This window comes from Bolinopsis microptera, chromosome 2 (genome assembly GCF_026151205.1).
Source record: "Bolinopsis microptera isolate Bmic1 chromosome 2, MBARI_Bmic_1.0, whole genome shotgun sequence".
In the NCBI taxonomy this organism is placed as follows: domain Eukaryota; kingdom Metazoa; phylum Ctenophora; class Tentaculata; order Lobata; family Bolinopsidae; genus Bolinopsis; species Bolinopsis microptera.
Genome location: NC_087073.1, coordinates 2310446 through 2330027, shown reverse-complemented (window position 1 = coordinate 2330027; position 19582 = coordinate 2310446). Strand labels below are relative to the sequence as shown.

Here is a 19582-nt window from a genome sequence, read left to right as displayed (position 1 = left end):
AAAAAATATATTTCTTTTTCGAAAATTTTTAAAATTTGGAGAAGTCTGTCACTGTAATACCGATAGTTCGGCCATTTAAAAAGTTTTTTGGCTGATTTTTTTACTGAATATTACTTACACTCCGTACTAGAAGCCATTGAAAGGAATATATAATTGAACAATAAATGACCAAGTACAGACCGAACAAGGTGAAAAAATAAAAATTGGGATTTTTGCCCTACCACCAAGTTGTACATTTCACCACCCGCCAGGTCATCAGATATCGCTTCAAAAATCTTGTGAGTGTAGTTGATGATCATGGCAAGCTTTTTGGAACCGGATTTCTCTCAATTTTGAGTTTTAAGCTATGCAATGTGGCCTCTCAAACGGACTTATTAAAAATTCATCGTAAAAAAGGGCCAAAAAGGCCAGATTCTAAGGCTTAAAATTGCCTATAACTCAAAAAGTATCAGTTTTTTTGAAATAATTTTTACAGGATCGTAATCAGCTTGGTAAGACGAATCTTTTAGTACAAATAGGTGCTTTTAGAAGACAAATTGTCTTAAATAATTTTCTAGCTCGAACACCAAGGGTCCCCCCTTGTATAAATTTTGTACAAATTGTACACATTTTTTTACAAATTTTGTTAATTGACGATGTCAATTCATGGCAGCTCGGCGCGGCACAGTAGCGCATCTCGCCGATCTAGCCAGGGAGATCTGTCGCTGTGAGAAGCCTTATTAAGTGCGCGGCGCGGCACAGTAACGCATCGCGCTACAACAAATTTTGTGGCTTTGAATATTACAAATGTCGTACTAAAGATTCGTCCTTACCAAGCTGATTACGATCCTGTAAAATTATTCCAAAAAAAACTGATACTTTCTGAGTTATAGGCATTTTAAGCCTTAATTCTGCCTTTTTTGCCCTTTTTTACGATGAATTTTACTAAGTCGTTTGAGGCCACATTGCATAGCTTAAAAACTCAAATTGAGAGAAATTCCCGGGTTCCAAAAAGCTTGCCATGATCATCAACTACACTCACAAGAATTTTTGAAAGCGATATCTGATGACCTGGGCGGGTGGTGAAATGGTACAACTTTGGTGGTAGGCAAAATCCCCAATTTTATTTTTTCACCGTGTTCGGTCTGTAACTTGGTCATTTATTGTTCAAATTATATAATCCTTTCAATGGCTTCTAGTACGGAGTGTAAGTAATATTCAGTAAAAAAATCAGCCCAAAAAACTTTTTAAATGGCCGAACTCTCGGTATTACAGTGACAGACTTCTCCAAATTTTTAAAACATTTTCGAAAAGAAAATATTTTTTTTCTCGAAGAGGGAATATTTTTAAAAATTTTTGAAGGTGGTACAATCTTATTCTTTTTGTCTATTTAAAAATAATATAAAATAAAATCGATGTTCGGAGCAAAAACGGTTTTGGTGTATCTCCCCTTAAATCTATTGCGTTAAGTTGAACATTATTAATTACATATTTATATTGCACCTGTGTTTATCTTTCGCGCCGGCCCCACCCCCCCCCGTGTTTGCCGGGCTACCCACCATGGAAAAATTTTGGGAAACTTTTCAAAAATTTTTCTGGGAAAAAAAATTATTGAAAAAGGCTGGGAAAATACGTTTGCTGTTTCCCGTTAGCATTTCGCTTTTCGAAGTCGAGGGTGTGTTTAATGTTGCAAAAGCTAAAATTTGATCCTATAAAAACGGCTTGGGGGCCCCAAATCCGAGTTTAAGATTACTATGCTGAACACGGTTATGTTTTGTAGGGAAATTTTGATTGGGCCCTTTTTGTTATAGATTAAAAATGGAAAAAATTCTTTTGGAAAAAATCCCCGGGAAATTTTGGGCTCAGCCAGTGGGAAAACAAACAAATTTTTCAGTTTAGGTCTGATTCGGACAAGGATCCCCTCCCAAAAATAAGTTTCTCAAAAATATTTTTTCAAGAATTTTCGTTCAAAAATTAATTCAGGGTTTTTGGTCTTGCTTTTAAAAAAAAAACAAAAATTTTTCCCTTTTTGAAAATTCATAGTACCCCAGGGGTCCCCCCGGTTACCCCCGTTTTTACCACCCGTGTACCCCGTTTACCATAGGTTCGCTGACCCCTTTTAATTTTTCCCAAATACTCAAACTCTTATTTACACTTTGTTTCTCCGGTTTTTCCGGGGTCCCACCTTGTGGGCGGAAAAAGGGGCTCCCTTACATACTGGGGCCCGGGGTTTTGCTCAAACCCCGTTGGGGCGAGAGGTTTTTTTGGGATTTTTTGGTGGGAAAAATGGGAACCCCTCACCGGGGTAAGTTTTTTAATGTTTTAAAAAGGGGGCTGGCTTTTTCCCCTGTTTTGGCTTATTTTTTCGTTTTTCTTTCCCGTTTAATTTATTTTTTAAAAAATTCAGGGGAAAATGATGATTTTTTTTTGGACTCGAAAAATTGATCCCCCAATTTTTGTTCTCGGGCAAAATATTTATCCCATTGAGAAAAAATTTAAAAAAGGTAAAAAATAACCTTTGATCGTGTTTTAGATTTACAGTGCCCTATTTGTGGTTTATGCTTACATCGCTGGAGTTCTGGGTTTATTTTCCCCCTTTACCAGGACAAAAATTTTGGGCGAGGTTTTGTTTTCAAACCCGGGTAGGCTTTTTGCCAGTGTTAATTGTTTAAATCCCCACAATCGGGAGGAAACCCTTTTTTTTTTTGGTAATATTTTCGATTCCCCAGTTCGTTTAAATTTGTCATGTTACTATTTTAGCAAAGGGGCCCTAGTCCCATGGGCCCGGGTTTAAAAAAATTAGAAAGCTATTTATAAATCAGGAGAACTAAGTGTGATAGTGTTAAACTAAAATTTTAGGTTTTTATTTCAGATAACAGAGTTTTCTCCCGGGCCCAAATGGAAAAAAAAAGTCTGGGACCTGGCAGAGCAGCTTACGAATCAGCTCTTCAGAGTATTAAGGGAAACATTGGTTGGGTTTTAGAAAAAACAAATTGCGTTCAGGAAATAAATCCCAAAAAACCCCTTTTTAGATTAGGGGATGTTTTTTTTGAATTTCCCACTGATTTCCCAACACGGGTTAAAAATCGACTGATGTTTATTTTTTTTTTTTTGGCCCCATATTTTTAAATTTTTTGCTTTAAAAAATTTTTTTGGGATTTTAATTAAATTTTAAAAAAATAAAACCCCTATAGTTTTAGGTTTCTGACGTATTCAGAGTTTTGTAGTTTTTTTATTATGGTTTATGTTGCAGACCCCAAAAAGCTCTTTTTGATTTTTTTTATAATATTTATTTAAAATTTAAAGACCCAAAATTTTAAAGGGAATTTTTATTCTTTTCGGCAATAAACTTGGGAAAAAAATAAATTGCATTTTTAGTCCCGGTTTTAGACCCAAATTTTGTCATTTAATAGGACCCTAATAGTATGCAAAGATTTTAGCCTATTCGGGGCAGTCTGTTTGGGTTTTTAGGGTTGGGTACATGTTCGTATCCAAATTTTCAGAGGAAAAAAAGGCATGCAAAAAAGTTTTGTTTAACAGAAAGGGCCCCAAAATTTAATTTTGTATAACCCCACAAAAGGGGCAGTGAAAAGGCCCGGTTTAACTTTTCTTTTCCAGCCCTAAATTTCGGTTTTCAGAAAAAAATTTCAGTTTTTTTGGGTTACCCGAAAACTGCGCGTAAAAGTCCCTTTAAATTAAAAATAATAAGTACAAGAAAGTAAGAAATGATATCCTCCTCTCCTCCACATTTGTGCACCGCGGGAAAGGGGCTCTAGGGGCGCGACGACTGTCCGGGGGGCGCCCTACCCAAAAAAGAGCTCTACGAAAAGGGGTGTGAAAAAAAAAAGGGGCCCCCAAAGGCGGCAAAAAAAAGTTTTTTGGGCCAAAGTTTGCCCCCCTTTCGGTTCCCTCTTACTCTTTCTTCAACATCTCCAAGGGGCTGTTTACCCCCCTTTTTTTGTTTTTCTTACTAGCCGGGGGGTCAGGCTATCACATATATGTTTTTATATTTAAAAAATGGAGATTAGGGGGGAAGGGGCAAGCTGAGCCCCGGCCCGTAAGTTTAAATTTTTAAATGCGACATGTAATTGTAAGATAACAAATTTAAAAAAAATCCTGTGCGCGGCCCCCTAAGCTGAACCCAAGATAGGGGGTGTACCCCAAAAAAATAAACTTGCTTTGGATTTTTTGTACCACTGTTTTCTAGGACTTTAGGAGAAATTTTTAAATACCCAGTAAGTACAAAAGTAATGCAATTTGCGCTACAAAAATACACGTATAGCAAAACGGATTGAGATTTGAGCTTTAAATTTTTTTTCGGATTGTGTTTGCAGTTTGGCCATTTTTCGAATTACATTTGGGTTTTTAAAAAAATTTGGGGGTTGTTTGCTTATTAAGATGACCCCGTTTCCCCTTTTTGGTTGCGCAAAAAATTTTTTGTCGGGCGGCCCGCGTTTCACGAGATTTTTACAACTGATTACTTTAGTTAAATATAGTTACAACTTAAAAAATATGCCCATTTTGGGCGCTAAAATTTTTTTAAACCCGGGAAAAATTAAAATTTTCAAAAATGGTTTTTGGTCTGGTTTGGGGAACGGCCCAGGGCGCTTTAAATTAAATTTTTGGGCCCCTCATCAGGCCCCTTCCCGGTCCCGAGACTTTATCTTTAAATTTGTTGGTTTTCCCCTCTCTGTTCAATCACCCTTATAGCTTGGTAAATGATAAAACGGCCGAGGTTTTCAGTTTTTTAAGTAAAAACCCCCCCATTTTGAGGATGGTTCAGACAGACCGCTCTCCCCCTTTTGAGCCAAAAAACCGTGCACTTTCCAAAATATGCTACCTCCACTTGCAGTTTATTTTCCAAGGGAAAAATTATTTTTTACTAACCTTGTTTACAAAAAAATTTATTGCACGCACGCACGGTACCCAGCGGGGCACAAACCCAGAACTAGCTTTACCTGTTTATTATACCGTATAAGGCGGTTTTTAAAAAAGCTGTTTCAAAAAATCAAGTGCTAGGGTGCAGTAGTGGAAAGTGATAGGGGGAAACCCAGCTAGCTCAGCTCTTAAATTTGCCTTATTTGGTTTCCTAATGGGGTTTTGCATAATAGCTCCCAAAATTTACGCGTATATATTCAACCAGTAAAGCGCCAATGAATCTTTGTGGGCGTCCCGTGAAAAGTATCCAAGGAAAAATTTTCTTTATGGCGCCTCCGGGATTTAAAATGGAAAAAAGCTAGTTTGGGAATAAAAAAGGCGGACACTTTTTCATTCTGCAGCTGCAGAGTTTTCATCTATTGCCACTCGCTTTTTATTATACAGCTACAAACTGCTTAAGTAAACCGGGGCCCCGGACGGGATGTGGGAACCCCCCTTCAGGGTTTTTTAATCGGACTGACCCGGGAAAAAGGGCCCCTTTTTGGGTTTCCCTTTTTGAAAAAAGAAAAGTTTTTGAAAAAACAGAAAAAAACAAAATTTCCCCAAAAATCACGCAAAAACCCGGGCCCCGTCGGTAGCTAAAATCATAAATTTTTAAAATATTATAAAACCTATACAAATTTTCAATTTCATCGTTTAAAGATTTGGGAAATGTGGATTAGTTAAAAATTTTGTCTTAAGCTGTTTAACCCTCCAAGCGAAAATTCTAGAAAGGGGCCCGTATAAACTGTTTTTATTAAATTTGGGGGGAAATTTATTATATCAGTATGGTTATTTATTACCAAAAAGTGCCAGTTTGGAGCCCCGCACAAGTGCACCCCTCGGACATTTACTACCTTTTACTTTTCCCCTTCTTACCCCGCTCGGAATCACTTTTTTGTTTTTTTCTTGTCAGCTGTTTGTCTCTCGATCGTCTGCTTGGTTTACGGAGCCCCTGTGTCATGTATTTTTACATGTGCAATTTTTGTAAAAGTGGAAACGGGGCCCCTTTCTATTCTTTTTGTAAATCAAACATTGTTTTTTTTTAATGGGAATTTCTTCTTACGCTCACGAGACAACTTTAAAAAACCTATACTGAAAAGTTATCACGGTTTTTAAACTCTTTTTTCCTGAAAACGTTGGCAAAGGGGGTGGGGGAAAATTTTAATGTTCCGACATTTTAAAAATTCATTTTCTTTTATCAGTTTTTTTTGGGTAAATTTTAAAATCTACTTCGAAAGGGGAAATCTCCTTTTGGGTTTGAGGACTGGACGGGGTTTAACAGGTAGTACAAGGAAGGGTGGGCCCTTTACAAGTTTTTTTGATTTTATTAAATTTTCCAAAATTTTTTGTTAAATTAAAATTTTCAAAGTTTTTAGTTTGGGTGGCTTTACAAACCCGAAAGCCACCCTGACATGTAATACCACGTGACCCCGGATTTGTGCTTTTCTCCCCGGAAAATACTGGGTTCTCAAAAAGGAACCCCTAGCTGCCAGGAAATGATGGGCCCTGTTTTGTGAGCCCCCTTTTTTAAAACCCCCCTTTTCCTGGAGATAACAGCGGGAGAATTACCCACCCCCTAGTCCCCGGGGAAATGCCCCCAAAAATTAGCAATATGCTGTGGGGCGATACAAAGGAAAAAAAATTTGTTTTCCCGAAAGGGGGCCCTTTAAAATGTCAACTTTTTTGTGGCTTTTGTTTGTTGAGATTTAAGTTTCACTGAACCCATCCCTTGGAAATTACTTAAAAAAAGTCAAGGTTTGGGCCCCCCCTGTCCAAAAAAAACTTATTGTGGATATTAAGGCGAAATTTTTAATTATCCGTATTTAATGATTTTGAATTTACTTTCCCTTTCTCGGGGAAAATTTTTGACTGGGTAAAATGGTGGGTTTTGGAAAAAATTTTGGGCCCTTTTTTCCCGTCATAAAAAATTTAAAACCCCCTATAATGTTCCCCCAGTAAAGGGAAACAAAAAGTAAAAACATTTTGTGCTTGGTTTGGGGTTTTGGGAAAAATTTTTCCCTATTTTTCCCCGGGCATTTAAATTTTTCCCAGTCATTTAAAATTAAACCCCCTATAATATTCCCCAAAAAGGTAGATAAAAATTTAAATTTTTATTAGGTGAAATTTTCTTCAGTCTTAGGGAAAATTCCCCCACCCTGATAAAACCCCCTCGCTATTAAAAAACTTTAAAATTGTCAATGAAATTTTTGGGTTGGGGATTTCAGTGATTTTTCCCCTCAGATTTTTTTTAATATCATTTAGGAAAAAACTTGTTTGGGAGAAAAGGGGCTGTTGATGCGGAGCAAATTTTTACTCCCCCAAAAAACACAGCAAATATTATTGATGAGTACGAAAGGGTTTTTCGGGGACAGACTTCCCCCCTTCCCAAAATTGGTACGTGACCCTTTTACATTTTGAAATTTTCCAACCAAAAAAGTTTTTGGTTCGTCCCGAGGCTAATGGCCCTCATGTTGCCGGAATTTTGCGAAATATTGTGCCGGAGGAAAAAAAATTTTTAAAATCAAGTAGATAACCCCTTTTTTTGATTTTCTGGGAACCCTTTCCCCCTAGATTCCGTAGCGGTTTCCTGATTCGGGGCGGGGCTATGGAGAAAAAGGGGGTTGATCCTTTTACCCGAGAGACAGCCCCGCTCTGGGACCCCCAAAAAAGAACATACAAAAAACAAGCCAGGAGACGCCCCCCGCTTGGGACCCCGAAAGGACCCTAAAACAAACAAAGCCAGAGGGTTAAAAACTGTTTTTTGGTCACGAGCAGCTCACCCCGTGGTTTGGAAACCTGGGGCACCCGAATTTGGGGGAATTGGGCTGTGGCAAACAGGGGTTCGGGTTCTTTTGGGCGAGTTTGGGTTTTTGGGCCCGTTTAAATTGAAACCCCAGGGGAAATACGGGGGGGTTTCCTCGGGGGTTTTTTTATTAATTTTGCCCCCAAAATTTGGGGTGGGGCATATTTAAACGCAAAATTTAATTTCTAATTTGAACATCCTTGTGGGGTTAAAAAGGGGGTGCTTTATTTCTTAGCAAAATTAAACGAAACTACAATTTAATTTTGGAAAAAAGATAAAATTGTACCTGCGTTGAAATATGTGAACTATTTCCGCTTGGGCTTCCAGGGCTTTTTCCCCCAAATCCCCGGGGTTTGCCCTTGAATCCTACATGAGTTTTCCCCACCCCCTTCAATCGAAGGTTTTTAACCTGACCCCATATCCTGCTCAGTTCGACTCATTTTCCTACTTAAGGGCAAAGTGGGGCAAGGGGCAAAAAGAAAATTTTGTGTTAAAAAGAATTTTTTTTTCTTTTTCTCCCGAAATTAAAACCAGAAAATAAAATTTTTTAAATTTTTTTTTTGTTTACCCCCACCCCGAGTTTTTAATAAAAATGAAATTTTTACGGGGTCGGGGTTGCTAGGCAGGCTAAAATGTTCATGGGTGGGACTGAATTTGACCCAATGGGGGAACTTTTTGGGTGGGTATCAGGAGTTCCCTGAAAAAAAGTATGGGGTCGGTAACGCGGAAAAAAAGGGGTGATTTTTTACGGGGCAGTTTGGGCAAAGGGAAAATTTACGTTTACAAGTAATGAAATGTGACCCAAATCCCCTTCACAATGGTGTTCCCTCTTTTAAAGGGAATGTCTGATTTGTGTTCACACCTTTGATACTTTTTATTAATTGCTATTTTTCACACAATTAAGGAGCTAAGAAGGGGGTACTCTGGAAAAATCGTGGGAGATATAGTTTAGGTGTTTAATTTTTGGGGCTCTTTCCCAAAAGAAATTTCTGTTTTTGGGGTAAGGGCGTTTGTGACAACCATATTTCCCCCCCCCCTTTTTTTTTTTCAAAAAAAGGGCGGTTTTTTATTTCAGGGGTTTTGTGTGGGCTGGGGGACCCCAAAAAATCCCTTCGGGTAAAATTTTCCTGTGTTTTAAAAAGGCACTCTTAAAAAAACTTTTTTGGATTTTATTTAAAAACGGGCCCCGAACAAAAGAGTGGGGTTTTGTTTAATTTCAAGAAATCCAGTCCCCCTTGGGGCTTTAATAGTAATTTCCAAAGGTTTTTGTTTTAAAAAAAAAATAAAATCACTGAAAGTGAGAGGTTTCCAAAGGGTATGTGCCCCTCGAAAACATGGACAGGAGGCCCATATCGAGTTCGCCCTGGCCCGAAAACCTCATGACACGCTTTCCTTAAAAGAGTTTTATTTTCCGAACTTTATAGCTTTTATCAGGCCCAACCTGAAAAAAGTGCGGGGACTACATCGTTTAACACCCGTTTTGATCTTAAAAAGGAAAAGGCTCACGAAAAATATCAGGGATGAAGAAAAATACAAAGGGTTTTTTTTTCTTTAAAATTTTTTCGAACGTTTTTTAATTTTTTTCAGTCGAATTATCAGGGCGCTTTAATAATCAGCATTTGAATTTTTAACATGTTTTTAAAGATTTGTCTCCCCCTCAGGGTCTAAAAACCGAAGGGTTTAGGGCCCTTTCTGGTTTTTTTCGGGAAAATTTGCTTTTTATTTCCGGGTTAAAACCCATGGTTTAGCGGGTTGTAAAGTTGATGACTTGGGGTTACCATTGAGGGAAAAGGCTTTTTACCTCTGAGGGAGGATCAGTCGGCCGTTTTTGGGGGTGGCCGTCCAATTTTCTCGGAGGATGAGACACTTTTTAAAACAATTGGGAAGGTTTTGTGGGTGTCAGAAAATGGTTTGGGGCAAGGAGGGGAAAAAAAAATTTAAAAAAGAATTTTTTTTTCAGTGATGTTCATTGTGGGGACCAAATCCCCATCCCACCCGTTTTTTTTCACCCCGAATTCAAACTTCATTCAAAATTTCTTCTGCTATAATTTCCCGGGGAGTGTTTTATTGGGGCCCAAAATTTTAAACATTCCAAATTGGGGCATTGCAGAGCAAGTACCCGGGGGACCTTTTTAAAACATGTTTTTGAATTGGGGCCGAAATACTTCAAAGCTAAAAGCCACAGCTGGAAAAAAATTACCTATGATGCCCGCCAACAAAAAGGGTTTTTTAAAAACCCGGTTTTTGTTTACCTTTTTCCCTTTTATTTTATTTAAGCTTATTTAGACGAAAATCGAATAGGGAAGGGAAAAAAGTAAAAAAATTTGCAATAAAAAATTTTAAAAACAAGACACCCAAAAAAAATGCTTAAATCTAAATTTCGTTTAAGGGTTTAACATTTTTTAAAATTTCAAAATTTATATTTTCACCCGTTTTTTCTCTTTCGCGCCGCCGACCCCCCCTTTTCGCCGATTTCCCCCCCTGGAAAAATTGGGAAACTTTTCAAAAATTTTCTGAAAACCTTATTTATTTTACCAGGCTGAAAGTATGTTTTTCTGTCCCCTTTTGCGGGGGCCTTTCGAAGTCGAGGGGTGTGTTTTTTTTTTTTTTTTTTTTTTTTTTTTTTTTTAAAGGAGCCAAAAAAAACGGATTGGGAATAAAAAAACCAAATTTTTAAAAAATCACTATGCTGAACACGGGTTTTGGGCTGTAGAAGTTTCTGATGTTTTTATTTGATAACTGGGGAACTTTTGTGGAAAAAGTTCCCCCAATTTTTGACTCAGGGCCCGTGAAAACAAACAATTTAAACAAGCTTTGGTCTTTATTAGGAAAAAGGATACGTCAAAAAGTAAATTTTTACAAAAATTTTTTTATCAAGATTTCGTATCGAAAAATTAATTAAAGGGTTTTTGGGTCTTGGGTTTTAAAAATTTTCAAAATTTTCCCCTTTTATGGGAAAATTTTTTTTTTCCCCCTAGTTCCCCCGTGTACCACTAGGTACCACAGTGTACCACAGTGTACCACTAGGTACGCTGACCACTTTTACTTTCCAACTACACAGCTCTTATTTACACTTCAGTTTCTCCGAGTTTTGCCTGGATCCTACCTTAGTGCGTCGAAGTGACTCCCTCTACATACTGGGCCGGAGTATCGCTCAAACTAAGCTTGGACGAGAGGTTTCTTGGGATTTTTTGGTGGCAAACTGGCAACGGCTCACCGAAGAGTAAGTTTTTTAATGTTTTAATAAGGTCTGGCTTTCCTCTGTTTCTGGCTTATTTTTCGTTTGTCTCCTGTTTAATTTATTTTTTAAATTCAGGAATATGATGATTTTTTTCGAGACCTCGAATAATTGATCTCAATTATTCGTGGTCTCGACAAAATATCATCCTATTGAGAAATTTAAAAACGGTAACAATAACCTTTGACTCCTGTTCAGATTCACAGATGCCCTATTTGCTGTTGATGCTTACATCGCTGGAGTTCTGTCTGATTTCGCTGACCAGGACAAACTAGACGAGGTTAGTTTTCCACCTGGGTAGGCTTCCTGCCAGTGTTAATTGTTTAAATCTCCACATCCGGGAGGAACGTTTTCATTTTTGGTAATATTTACGATTCTCAGTTCAGTTTTAGATTAGTCGATGTTACTATTTTAGCAAGCCATAGTCCCATGGGGGCCCGGGCAAAAATTTTTGAAATATTTATAATCAGGGGAATAAGGTGATAGTGTTTTAAACTAATTTAGGGGTTTATTTTAGATAACCCCGAGTTCTTTTCCCGGGCAATGGAAAGTTGGGACCTGGCAGAGCAGGGTTTCGAAATCAAACTTTTTCGAGTATTTTTTTAAGGGAAAAATTGGGGTTTGGCCTTGGGGAAACACCAAAAAACTGCTGTTTAGGGAGTCAGGGCAAAAAATTTTGCTGAATTTAAAAATTAGGGGGTGGTTTTGTGACATACTACTGATTTCTCAACCCCCAGGGTTTTAAAACGATGATGGTTTTTTTTTCATTTTTTGCTTTTTTAATTTTTTAAAAAAAAAAAAAAAAATGCTTTATAATTTGGGGATTATCAAAATTTTTTTAATAAATAACCAATATAGTTTTTTGTTATTGACAGGTTTCAGGGTTATTGTAGTTTATTTTTTATGGCATGATCCGAAATACTTGGGCTCATGTTGATTTGTTTCATAATATTGATCAATATTAATGACAACTTATTAAGGGAATTTTCACTTCTCTTTCGGCAATAAACTTGGAAAACCATTATAATTGCATTCTAGTCAGTTATAGACAAAATTAGTCATGAATATGGACATAATAGTATGCAATGATTTGAGCCTATTCGGAAGTCTGTGCGACTTTCAGAGGCTTGATACATGTTTCGTATCCAAATATCAGAGAAAAAGTGGCATGCAACGTATGTCAATCAGAGGCCACATATGAATTTCTTGATATAACACACAAGGGTGCAGTGAAAAGGCCCTTTATTTTTTTCATCTTTTCCAGCCATTTAAAATTTTGGTCTTTTGAAACAATTTTTAGTTTTTTTTTGGGTTCCCGAAAAGGGGCAGCTAAAAGTTTCCCCAAATAAAAAATTTAAAAAGTCAAAAAAGTAAGGGGAAAAGATTCCCCCTCTCTCCACATTTGTTTCACCCCCGGGGGCCCGGGGCCCCTAGAGGGGAAAGATCGGAAATGTACGGCGGCCCCCGTCCCAAAAAAAGAGCTTAAAGCATGGGGTGTGAAAAACCCGGCCTTTTACGGCGGCAAAAAATTTTTTTGGCCAAAATCGCCCCCTTTGGGGGGAAACCGTTTTCTTTAACATCTCCCCAAAACTGGGGGCCCATCTTTTCTTAAATTTTCCTTTCGGAGAACCCCAGGGCTTCACATATCATGTTCTTTAAAAATGAATGTGAAGATTTGGGGGGAATGAAAAAAGTGAGCGGGCCCCCCAAAATAAGTAATTAAGGGGAAATGTGACATGTAATTGTAAGATAACAATTAAATAGATCCTGTGCGCGGCGCCTACAGCTGCACCTAAGACTAGGGGGTGTACGATAAAAATAAACTTGCTCGGATTTTTTGTACCACTGTTTTCTAGAGACTGTGAGAATTTTCACAATACACAGTAAGTACACAGTAATGCATCGCGCTACAAATATACAACGTGTAGCAAATCGGATTGAGATTCGAGCTAATTTTTATCGGATTGTGTTTGCAGTTTGGCCATATTTCGAATTACATTTGTTCTTAAAAAATTGGAGTTGTAGCTTATCAGATGACTCGATACACGTTGCTGGTTGCGCAACCTTTTTTGATCGCGCGCGGCCAGCGTGCACGAGAGTTATACAACTGATTACTAATACTAGCTACAACATACAAATATGCCTATTTTGTCGCTAAAAATGTTACCTTTAGTTTTACCTCGAAAATTAGAAATTTTCAGAAAATGTGTTATTGGTCTGGTTTGGGGAGCGGCCTAGGGCGCTTTAATTATTCTTGCCCATCATCAGCCGCTTCCCCGATCCCGAGACTTCATCTTTACTTTCGTCTGGTTTTCCACTCTCTGTTCAATCACCAAGTTACTAGCTAGGTAACATGATAATCGAGCTGAGTTACAGTTTTCAACGTAACAACGATTTCGAGGATGGTTCAGACAAACCCTCGCTCTCACCCATCTGAGCAACAAACCAGTGCACTGCCAACTATGCTACCTCACACTTGCATGTTTATATCCAAGCAAAAGTTAACTTTATACTAACATTGTTTACAAAATATTTACTTGCACGCACGCACGGCTACCCTGCAATTAGACTCATGAGCCAGCTCCACCTGTTGATTATACCGTATAAGGCGTGTAATTAGCTGTGCAAATATCACGTGCTAGATGCAGCTAGTGAAAGTGATAGAGACCGAGCTAGCTGCAGCTCTTAATTACGCCTTATAGGGTCCGTAATGGCTCTGCATAATAGCTCAATATCACGCGCTATATATTCAACCAGTAAACGCGCTCAATCGATATCTCGTGACTGTCACGTGACAGCTATCCAAGGAAATTCTCTATATGGCGCCTCCGGTTTAAACTAGGAAAGAGCTAGTTTGAGGAATAAGTAGGCAGGACACTTCTCGTTCTGCAGCTGCAGAGTTTTACATCTATCTGCCTCTCGCTATCACTTAAACAGCTCACAGCTGCTTAAGTTAACCGGACCTCGGACCGGATTGTGGGAACACCCTTCAGTTTGTTAGTCGGACTGACAGGAAACGGCTTTGCGTTCCTTTTCGAAAAAAGAACGTTTCGAAAATGCAGAAATCAACAAATTTCTCAACATCACGTAACCACGGCCAGCTCGGTAGCTAAACATCTATAAATTTCAACTATTATAATACCTATACATTTACAATTTCATCGTCAAAGATTTGAACTGTGGATTAGTAAATATCTGTCTTAAGCTGTCATAACATCCAAGCGAACATTCTAGAAGACACAGTACTAGCTGTTTCAATTTTTGGCGGGATATCATTATATATCAGCTGGTTATTTATTACCACAACGGAGCCGCGCACACGTGCACACTCGTACATCGAGAGCTATACCATTTTATAGTTCTTACACCCGTTCGGAATCACTTCTTGTATTTTCCCTGTCAGCTGTTTCGTCTGCTCGATCGTCTGCTTGGTGACGGAGCCCCTGTGTCATGTATATATCATGTGCAATTCTGTAAAGTGTAAACCGGCTGCTATTCATTTTCTGTAACTCAATACATTGTTTTGGCGATGTAACTGCTATCATCTTCATCGTCGCTCTCAGCGAGTTAAACCTCAGACTTGCTGCAGAGGACAATAAGAAAGTAAAAACTTCTCTTTTTCGTCTACTGTTCACATGGTGACGGTCTACAGGATATTTTAATAGAATTGCTTCTTGACACTCACGAGACACACTTTAAAAACCTATACTGAACGTTATCGCGGTTTGTAACACTCTTACCTGAACACGTTGGCAAAGGGCTGGGTAAATTAAGTGTTCAGACATTTAAAAGTTCAGTTACTGTATCAGTTTACTATGCAGGTAAATATAAGATCTACTTCGAATGGGAGTCTCGCTTGGTTCGAGGACTGGACGGGATTTACATCAGTAGCTACAAGGAAGATGGTCTTGACAAGTAAGACTTATATTACATCTCCAAAATCTTTGTAATTATATTACAAAGATGTTAGTTTGATGTGACTTTACACTGAAAGCCACGTGACATGTAAGACCACGTGACCACGGTACCAGGACTCAGCTGCTTGTCTCCCAGGAAAGTACTAGCTTCTCAAATGGAGCCACTAGCAGCCAGGAAAGTGATGCCATGTTTTGATGAGCCCTCTTTTAAAGCCACCTTCTCCATGGAGATAACAGCGGAGAATACCTACCCGCTAGTCCTGTGGAACATGCCAGAGATGAGCAATACTGCTGTGGACGATACATGGAACAAGTTTGTTTTCCAGAAGAGCGTCAAAATGTCAACTTACTTGCTGGCTTTTGTTGTAGCAGACTTTAAGTGCACTGAACCGATCATTGAAAGTACTAAAGGAGTCAAGGTAGGGCACTGTCAAAATAACTTATAGTGGATATTAAGGCGAATTTTAATTCATCAGTATCAATGATAGAATAGACTAGATAAATATTTATTTATATTAGGTGACTTTTCTTCAGTCCCAGAATATCCGCCACGTGATAACCCTCTCGCTATTAAATACTAATATAGTCAATCGACTTTTTAGTTGGTATTTCAGTGATTTTCTCTCAGATTTTTGTAATATCATCAGGTAAGAACTTGTGGTAGAAAAGGACCTGTTGATGCAGGAGCAGATTTATACTCCGCCAAAATCACAGCAAAGATTATTGATGAGTACGAAACGTTTTACGGGACAGACTTCCCCCTTCCGAAGATTGGTACGTGACCTTTGACATTTTGAGTTTTCCAACAAAAGAGTTATTGGTTTCGTGCCTGAGGCTAATGGCCATCATGTTGCCCGGAATTTTGCGAAATATTGTGACAGTGAGGAATGAAGTTTAAAGTCAAGTAGATAACCCGTTGTGATTGTCATGGTAACTTTCCCATCAGATTCAGTAGCGGTACCTGACTTCAGTGCGGGAGCTATGGAGAACTGGGGGTTGATCCTGTACAGAGAGACAGCCCTGCTCTGGGACCCCAAGAAAGACACATACAACAACAAAGCCAGAGTTAACACTGTGGTGGCTCACGAGCTGGCTCACCAGTGGTTTGGAAACCTGGTCACCATGAAGTGGTGGAATGACCTGTGGCTAAACGAGGGGTTCGCTTCTTATGTCGAGTGGATTGGAACTGTCAAATCTGAACCTCAGTGGAACTACGTGAGTTTCCTCGTGGTTTTATATTAATTTTGCAAAATTAGCTGGACATATTTATCGTCAAAATTTAATACTAATAGAACATCCTTGCTGGGATTTAAAAAGGACTGCTTTATTTCTTAGCAAAATTAAACTGAAACTACAATTAGAAATAAGATAAAAAGTACCATGCTGTTGAACTATGTGAACTATTTCAGCTTGACTTCCAGACTTTTTCCGACAAATCTCGAGCATTCGCCATAGACTCCTACATGAGTTCCCGACCCGCTTCAATCGAAGTTTCTAAGCCTGACGATATCACTGCTCAGTTCGACTCTATCTCCTACTCTAAGGTACAAAGTGGACAAGGTGCAAAATGAATTATGTGTAAATAGATTTGTTTTCTTATTTCTCCAGAAATATAATCCAGACATAAGTTTTAAATTTCTTTTGTCACACCCACCACCGAGTTTTGAATAAAACTGAACTTTCACAGGGCTCGGCGTTGCTAGTGCAGGCTAAAATGTTCATGGATGGTACTGAATCGACAACTGAGAACTTTGAGAATGCTATCAGGAGTTACGTGAAACAGTATGAGTACGGTAACGCGGAACAGACTGATCTTTACGAGCAGTTAGACAAGGTAATATCACGTGACAAGATAATGAACTGTGACCGATATCACTTCACAACTGGTGTTCCGTCTTTTAAAGTGAATAGTCTGATAGTCGTGTTCACACCTTATGATACTTTCATTAATTGCTCATTTTTCACAACAGATATACGGAGCTAAGAAGGATACATCTGAAACTCGTGTAGATATAGTTGAGGTGATTGTAAGACCCGGCGGTCAGGTGGAAGACTACCGTAATCTACAATGGTGGACCAAACTGTACTTAGATAAACCTAGGGTGGAGTGCTTATTTTAGGCTCCACAAGAGCGCTCCTACAACTCTTGAAACATGATTATGCCTGGCTAGCCGGAGTAACGAGTTCGACTTACCTACATCATGTCCTCCTTCAGGTCCACCAGGGTCCCGAGTTCGTAACGTCCCACTAATATAGTGGTACCCAACCACGGATACTCGGGAGCATTATTCCCGCAAGTGGCGGGAAGGAACTTAGTAATTTCAATCACAATTATAGCTCAGGATATTTCCTGGCTGGTGACTCAATAGTCACATACTTCGGTTTAGAGACTAGTAACATACGCCTATTTAAGGGGGCCGGAATAGAACTTCCGACATCAATGTAATTAGAAGTAAACATACAATAGTCTTCAATAGAATATTTAACACGTAACCTATTAGCCCGTCCTAGGAGTACTCACCTCAGTATAGGAAAGGAGTTAGTTACAGGAAAGGAGTTCCGATGGGTTGGACTCTAGATATGTGATGATCTCCGCTGTTCACGATGATATGTCGTCAGTGCTCCTCCAAGAGTAGTATTCCATCCTGTCGTAAGAGAGTCCGTTGTGGAGAGAACCCAGGTTGGTGAGGACTGGAGAGAGAGAGAGAGAGCCCCAACTAAGTATTGTGCCGTATATTTATATCCTCCTCGTTAGGAGGTCGTTAATGAGAATTGTGTTATCTTGATTACTTCTCGATTGACTAACTCCGTTTAACGACCGTGAGGGGTTCCTTAGAGCGCTATCTTAACTTAGCTTGATTAGTTATGATTGACTGCGCTCGCTTCAGCTTTGTGATTGCTCCAAAACGCTATCTTGGTTGTCACTTTTATCTTGGTCCTGACACTGACGTGGGTTCACCAACTATCGTTGGCTGAAGTCAATTAACTCCGATAATCTAAAGAATTAATATCCAAGAGGCATTACACACAGGTAACTGAACACATACTGGTATGCTGAATACACACCGATATGCTGAACCATCGGAGGTTCTTACAGCTTTCTTCTTTTTAACTTTGACGTCCGCGTCAAGACTGAGGCATCCCAGTGGTGAGAACCTCGGCTGTGAGTCCGGCTTTTCCTAGAGTCCAAGGGTAAGGAGTGTGGGTTTTCCTACACGAACTAGGGGCTATTTAACACATCTAAACAAAAGGTCTAGTGATTTGTTCAATGATACTATAAGGTATCGCTCCGTTGAACTTGGACATAACTAGGCTAGGGTAACGTCAGTTACCCTACTGCAGGTGATTATGGTCATTGGCTAAATAATTTAACTCTCTGGTCCTATTGCATTCTTTAGTTCAGGGATAAATAATTTAACGTTATTGTTCTACTGCAATTGTCCAGTTCCTTTGGTGGGGATATATTTGTAGTCCCGATGGAGGTATAGGGTTGAGAGTTGTTCTCTGGCTCTGGTTTGTTGATGTGTTCCGTTCTCGTCATCAATAGCCGCGTTCTGAAAAAGGGGGTAGTTAGTGATTCAGCTTGGAGAAAGTGTTGTGTTCCTTCAGAAGTGAAGGGACTTAGTGCTAAGTTTTTATAGGATTCATCATTTTACTATGGTCGTAGCTTAGTGCATATATAGTTAGTATTTCCGTTAATGATAGTTTTACTAACTTAAAAATGGGGCCTAAAAATGAGGCCTATAAAAGATGTCATCAGTTGATACCGAATTTACTGTGACAGGTAATACTTAGACAGGTGGGTGTGGGGGTGTTTCGAAGGTAGCTGTGAAGAAGGTGTCGGGTAGATGTTCCGGTAGGGTTGTCGTTGATCTGGTGCTACGAAGCCTCTTGGTCACGTTTCCAACTTGTAGCTTTTGTCGTTACCACCAAGGAGATGTGGCTCCCGGCTCGTTATAAATGATTTGGTTAACTTCCAATTGCTCCATCCGAAGAGATAAATCGTCTAACCGCTGCCAGATCTGATCTCTTTCCCGTTCAAAACTCCCGTTGTCCTCCTGATACGTTACCACGTTGACTGGCTTTATTGATGCCGTTTGGCATCCGTGTAAGGTGATCGCTGCATCCAACAGCTGCTCCATTTCGAGCTCTTGTAGTTCCCTTAGCCGCGATGCTAAATAGGAGTCGTTGATGTTGGCGATAAATGATTCTCTGAGAGACCCGTTTCTCATAGCATCATTGTTTGGATAAGCCTTCTTTGCCAGTTTGTGTAACTCGAGGTGGTATTCCCAGATACCTTCTGTCCGAAGTCTTTTTCTGTTGCGTAACTCCGTTATGTACCGTTCTCTGTTACGGCCTTGCCCTTCTGCACGCCTGATTTGGGCGATGAGTTCGTCTAAATCGCTCTGCACGAGTTGAACCGTTCTCGAGATCCCTTCTAGTACCTTGTCCTCCAGCAAGCTTATTAGAAGGTCCGCTTGTTCGTTTGCCGGACAGTTAATGGATCTGGAGTACGCCCGGAACCGTTGTAGGTATAGATCCAGGTCCATCCCGCTCTTGAACTGTGGTGGTGCTCTTATGAACATCGGGTTGAGACGCTGTGGCATTCTGGCGGCAGCGGCTGCTGCTGCGGCGGCGTTATTACCTTGCGGATCGGCCATTTTCTGTCAAAGTACCGATTAGTAGGGGTGTTATTTAAGTGCATTTTTTTTTTCAATAACTTTG

At 39.4% G+C, this 19582-nt stretch overlaps 2 protein-coding genes across 2 annotated transcripts in view; both read left to right on the top strand.

Moving 5' to 3' along the window:
* Nucleotides 1-11914, top strand: part of LOC134811578 (glutamyl aminopeptidase-like) — a 114401-nt gene extending 102487 nt beyond the window's left edge. Inside the window, exons 19-22 of the mRNA XM_063818547.1 lie at nt 1600-1913; nt 10782-10925; nt 11139-11220; nt 11458-11914. The gene's annotated coding sequence lies outside the window, so the exon portion shown is untranslated. The remainder of the gene's footprint in view (nt 1-1599; nt 1914-10781; nt 10926-11138; nt 11221-11457) is intronic.
* The window catches only part of LOC134826301 (aminopeptidase N-like), a 28307-nt gene that overhangs the window by 714 nt on the left and 8011 nt on the right, over nt 1-19582 (top strand). The window contains exons 3-10 of the mRNA XM_063838630.1: nt 11139-11220; nt 14773-14855; nt 14994-15276; nt 15505-15631; nt 15804-16072; nt 16267-16401; nt 16545-16691; nt 16828-16915. Of these exons, the coding sequence (XP_063694700.1) occupies nt 11139-11220; nt 14773-14855; nt 14994-15276; nt 15505-15631; nt 15804-16072; nt 16267-16401; nt 16545-16691; nt 16828-16915 (1214 nt within the window). The remainder of the gene's footprint in view (nt 1-11138; nt 11221-14772; nt 14856-14993; nt 15277-15504; nt 15632-15803; nt 16073-16266; nt 16402-16544; nt 16692-16827; nt 16916-19582) is intronic.